This window comes from Oncorhynchus masou, chromosome 25 (genome assembly GCF_036934945.1).
Source record: "Oncorhynchus masou masou isolate Uvic2021 chromosome 25, UVic_Omas_1.1, whole genome shotgun sequence".
Classification (NCBI taxonomy): domain Eukaryota; kingdom Metazoa; phylum Chordata; class Actinopteri; order Salmoniformes; family Salmonidae; genus Oncorhynchus; species Oncorhynchus masou.
Window position 1 is genome coordinate 27,344,817 of NC_088236.1, and position 6,062 is coordinate 27,350,878.

General features: G+C 38.6%; 1 protein-coding gene across 1 annotated transcript; it reads right to left on the reverse strand.

The window, feature by feature from the left end:
- Window positions 1-65: 65 nt before the first annotated feature.
- LOC135513611 (iron-sulfur cluster assembly enzyme ISCU-like) lies at window positions 66-6,030 on the reverse strand. Its single transcript, XM_064936491.1, has 5 exons — window positions 5,974-6,030; window positions 2,702-2,866; window positions 2,039-2,068; window positions 1,816-1,894; window positions 66-465 (listed from the first exon to the last, which is right to left on the reverse strand). Exons 1-5 carry the CDS (start codon window positions 6,028-6,030, stop codon window positions 395-397), a joined length of 402 nt encoding a protein of 133 aa, XP_064792563.1. The 3' UTR covers window positions 66-394.
- Window positions 6,031-6,062: the final 32 nt, after the last annotated feature.

A 6,062-nucleotide genomic window follows, 5' to 3' on the forward strand; every position in this document is an offset into this window, starting at 1 on the left:
ATGATGCTGTCTTTAGAGCCAACTAAACAAAACTTGATGAGATTTTTGGTAATGTACATCAAAAATGTAGTCCTTTAATTAAGTTTAAAATGCCTTTCTTGGGAGTTGTAAATACAAAATAGGATTGTTTGATTCCATTTCAACATTTAGGATTATCATTTGAGAATTGTCATACATAACGGCAAACAAACAATTCTTAACATCTGCCATAACTTAACAGTAAACACTCTCCAGCAGTTCTGATACGGTTTAAACTGAAAGCATCAATTACACATTGGCGAACTTGGCCATGACTGTTGACCTGTCATGTTCACCTTTTGAGACCTGCATCACACAGGTGGTTAGGATGTCAGAGCAAGGCGATTGGGAAGAACCGGGACTGATTTGAGTTTTGCTACCACCTCGTTTCCTTCTGTTTGAGCCTGTAGTCTGCCAAGGCTGCCTTTATAGCATCCCCTGCAAGCAGTAAATGGAGATGAATAACAGAGGGAGAAAGAAAATATTGCGCCAACATCTGGAATATACAGTGGCTTCAGAAACAAAGTCTTTACACATTGTTACAGCCTGAATTTCAAATGGATTAAATTGAGGTTGTGTCACTGGCCTACGCACAATACCCCATACGGTCAAATTTGAATTGTTTTTAAACATTTATGAATAAATAAAGCTGAAATGTCTTGAGTCAAGTATTCAAGTCAAGTAAAGTAAAAATGTTAAGTTGCATGGACTCGCTGTGTCCAACATGATTTTTGAATGAGTACCTCATCTCTATACCCCACACACAGAATTGTAAGGTCCCTCAGTTGAGCAGTGAATTTCAAACACAGATTCAACCACAAAGACCAGGGAGGTTTTTCCAATGCCTTAAAGAAGAAAAAAACCTACTGGTAGATGGGTCAAAATAAAACAGACATTGAATATCACTTTGAGCATGGTTTGGTTATTAAAATACACCCAGTCACTACAAAGATACAGGTGTCCTTCCTAACTCTGTTACCAGAGAGGAAGGAAACTACTCAGGGATTTCACCATGAGACCAATGGAGACTTGAAAAGCTATGATAGGAGAAACAACACTAACCTAAATGACAGCGTGAAAAGGAAGCCTGTACAGAATTTAAAAAAGTATTCCAGAGCATGCATCATGTTTGCAAAGATATTAACTATGTGCTGAATACAACCGCAGGGAGTACCACTTCATAATTTCAAGCATGGCGGTGGCTGCATCATGTTATGGGTATGTTTATCAGCAAGGACAAAAATAATAGAGCTAAGCACAGGCAAAATCCTAGAGGAAAACGTGGTTCAGTTTCCTTTCCAATAGACATTGGGAGTCAAATGCATCTTTCAGCAGGACAACCTAAAAACACAGGGCCAAATGTACACTGGAGTTGCTTACCAAGGTGGCATAGGTAGTTTTTACTTAAAATTGGCTTGAAAATGGCTCTCCAGCTATGATCAACAACCAACTTGAAAGTTCTTTAAAAATGTACAAATATTGTACAATCCAGGTGTGCAAAGCTCTTAGACTTACCCAGAAAGACTCACAGCTGCCATCGCTGATTCTAACATGTTTGACTCAGGGTTGTGAATACTTTTACAGTATGTATGTGAGATATCTAATTTAATACATTTGCAAACATGTTTAAACTTTCATGGGGTATTGTGTGGAGATAATGGATGAAATAGTTTCTCTCACTTTGAATTCAGGCTGTAACAAAATGTGGATTAAGTCGAGGGGTATGAATATTTCTGAAGCAAGGCACTGTAGGTATTAGACCATGTCCCTATTGTAGTATCGGTTTGTTTGACTGACTAGAGCAATGAAGCTTGACTGGTCGAAGGCAGAGTTCATTGGCAATATCAGTGTTCTTGATCTTAAGAGCTTTGTCAATCTGCAAGTGGAAACATATAGGAGAATAAACCTAAACCCCAATCCTACCAGCATGATGCAGAGAAGAGTAGTGTCAAATTTGGGCTGATCAACTTACAGATTTGCACTTTACCCACTCTTGTTACTAGAGAACAGTTACTGTTACATTGATGCTGTTGACCCGGATCACTGGTTGCTGCGGAAAAGGAGGAAGTCAAAAGGGGGGTGAGTGTAACCGATGTGAAATGGCTAGCTAGTTAGCGGTGGTGTGCGCTAATAGCGTTTCAATCGGTGACGTCACTTGCTTTGAGACCTTGAAGTAGTGGTTCCCCTTGCTCTGCATGGGCTGCGGCTTTTGTGGAGCGATGGGTAACGATGCTTCGTGGGTGACTTGTCTGTGTGCAGAGGGTCCCTGGTTCGAGCTCGGGTAGGGGCGAGGGGACGGACTAAAGTTATACTGTTACACTAGCATCCACTATCTTTCCCTTTTCATCCACTTGGATCTGCAGACAAGCAGATATTTAACAGTTGCACGACTGAAAAGACCAATACTTATGAACTTAGTATCAAACCCCAGACAAGGAAAAACAAATAATACCAAAAGGATTACAAAACAATCCACTGCACATTTATTTAATTTGGCAAATATGTTAAGAACAAATTCTTACTTACAATGACGGCCTACCAAAAGGCCTCCTGTGGGGACAAGGATTTAAAATAAAACATAAAAAATATAGGACAAAACACAAGAACACATACAAGACCTAAGACACAACATAGCAAGGCAGCAACACAACACATGGTACAAACATTATTGGGCACAGATAACAGCACAAAGGGAAAGACAAAAGACATAAGCAAGCTTTTTGAACTGACCTCGCTGGAGTTTCATAACGTCCCCACATGCAGGTGCACCCACCAAACCAGTCCCCACATTCTTGGCGTTCTTGTCTATGGAACTCACATTTATTGGGTTCTCATAGTGGTCCACTACCTGCAAATGGCGCAGAAAAGACACAATACAAGGAAAGGGACATTCAAGACATGGAAACAAAGCATACATATGGGGACAAAAGCTATTCGTAGCAGTATGGCATAAGGATCAAATATATCGCAGCCAGTGAAGATGAAGCAACTTCTTGTTAGCTAACTCACTTTTGTACATCGCGCTGTAACATACAAGTTAACTTATTTTAGCGCCCTTAAAAAAACGTAATAGTTCCAGGTCAACTGTAATATGAATACCATTACAATTTACAGTACAATTTCTCCCCTTTCCAGCAAAATCATTGACGAGACCGTCATGCTGCCCGTCTCTGCATGATTGAAGGCTCTGTCGGGTCTTTTTAAAAATAGCGGATTGGGAAGCGAAACCTACTGCGTGATAGGGAATGGGGGAGATTAGCCGTGTGGGATACGGCTTTTTCCCCCAATCTGTCCAAATTATCACCTCTAAAATATTATTTAAACTCTTTATAAAGAGTTTTATTTACGTGTCAGTACATACCTATTCGAAGGTTTGTGTCGAAGTTGAATCAAGTTTTTAGGGCGTCGCTTAAGTTATCTTCAGAAGTAAACAGCGGCTTTTGAGAATCATGATGGTTTGCAGTGATGACGCATTAAACTTTTTTTTTTACGCATTCAGTTGTACAATTGACTAGGTATCCCCCTTTACCCTGTTCCTTTTGTTTCTAATCTGCGAGAGAAACTGTACGAAACAGAATGAGCTGCATTATGCGTGCCGTACGTTACATCATGTCACATCACAATTTAACGTAAAACATCAGAGTCGTTTTTCAATTTCTCTCCAATACTATCCGGCCATTGCCATGCAAATGAATCAATGCTTGAATAGAAACGTACTTCACACCTCAGGATTTTGATGCCAACACAGTTAGTTCCATTAATTTTCACTGCAGCCTCGTTTGAATGCTGCGGTTGCGCAAATGTGTACGGAATGGTGTTCGTCAACAGTACTATAGTTAGCTAGCACTGGACAATTTTAGCTACAATTTGAAAAAAATAAAAAAATATTTTTTATTGTATTTTATTATGAACACAACAAATACAAAAAAAAAAAAAAAAACGAAATATACAAACAAGAGTACATAAACCTAACAGACAGTATTACATATCAAGATTCATTTTCAATTGGTGAAATACTTTTATGGTGCGTATTGCTTTTTTGATTTTACATTTACTGATCATTTCAAAATAATATTTAAATTCTATCTTACATAAGATAAGGTGGTTGTTTTCTGCCCACTTCATTTTATGGACAAAGAATTTTCCATGAAAGATAACCAAATTAACAATGAAAGTTAAATCAGGGTCCATATCATTTGGTTCAAAATAAAACATAATATCAGAGTCTTTCAAATTAACATTAATAGTTTCTTTTAAAATAAAATCATCTAACTCACATCAGAATCTTCTGACATAAGAGCAGTCCCAAAATAAATGGTCAAGAGTCTCTAGGTCACAATCACAAAATACACATTTGTTATCAATAGCTATTTTAAATCTGTGTATAATAAAGGTCTTTACAGGGTAGATTCTATGAATGAGTTTGTATGATACTTATTTCACCTTATTAGATATACAATATTTACCAGATAACAATGAGACTTTGTTCCAGTTCACTTGTCCTAGGGCTGCACTCCAGTACATTTTAGCAGAGGGAATAGTAACATATGGGCATAGTTTCCTTATATACATGTTATTACATTTATAGTTTCAAATGTTCATTCCTTCTAGTTGTATTGAGGCTACAAAATCCTCAACAGTTGCACTTGGAGTATTGTTATAATCTCCTAAAAGAAGAATAGCACCTTTAGGGACAGCTCTAACAACAATTTGATACTCCTCAGGAGTGAATGTAACATTGTGTGTTCTAATAAATTCTGGATAATCATATGGCTGTCCATCATTATTCAATAATTGTTTAACCCAAATAATGTTGTTGTCAAACCAGTTCTGGAAAAACAAAGACTTGTTTTTGTATCTTATGTCTTTATTATTCCAGATTCTGTACCTATGAGGGGAAAAATTGTGTATGTACATGAAGTTCCAAGTTAGAAGTACTTGTTTGAGAAAGTTTGCAAGCTTAATAGGGATTTTACCCATATCAAAGTTGCATTCGAGTAAGAATTCAAGACCACCCATTTGTTGGAATATTAAATTAGGGATGATACTCCAGATGCAATCCTTTTTTCTTAAATTGTTTTGTATCCATTTAATCTTAAATATTATATTAGAGGTTTTAAAATCCAGAGCATTCAACCCTCCCTCACGTTGGGTGCTAAATATTACCGTTTTTCTTAAATAATTATGTTAATTCCTCCATATGAAGTCAAATAATTTAGTATCAACCATTTCAGAGACTGTAACGTTCTTTGCTTCACGGAAACATGGCTCACTCGAGAGACGCTAACGGAATCGGTGCAGCCAGTTGGTTTCTTCATGCATCGCGCCGACAGAAACAACCATCTTTCTGGTAAGAATAGGGGCGGGAGGGTATGCCTTGTGATTAATGAGACATGGTGTGATCACAACAACATACAGGAACTCAAGTCCTTCTGTTCACCTGACTTAGAATTCCTCACGATCAAATGTCGACCGCATTATCTACCAAGGGAATTCTCTTCGATTATAATCACAGCCGTATATATTCCCCCCCAAGCAAACACATCGATGGCCCTGAACAAACTTTATTTGACACTTTGCAAACTATAAACCACATCTCCTGAGGCTGCATTCATTGTAGCTGGGGATTTTAACAAGGCTAATCTGAACAAGATTCCCTAAATTGTGTCAGCATATCGATTGCGCAATCAGGGCTGGTAAAACCTTGGATCAGAGGTTGAAGAGGCACTGCTGCGCCTTCTTCACGACACTGTCTGTGTGGGTGGACCAATTCAGTTTGTCATTGACGTGTACGCCGAGGAATTTAAAACTTACTACCCTCTCCACTACTGTCCCATCGATGTGGATAGGGGGGTGCTCTCTCTGCTGTTTCCTGAAGTCCACGATCATCTCATTTGTTTTGTTGACGTTGAGTGAGAGGTTATTTTCTTGACACCAGACTCCCAGTGCCCTCACCTCCTTCCTGTAGGCTGTCTCGTCGTTGTTGGTAATCAAGCCTACCACTGCATGCATGGCCACGTAGTCATGGGTGAACAGGGAGTACA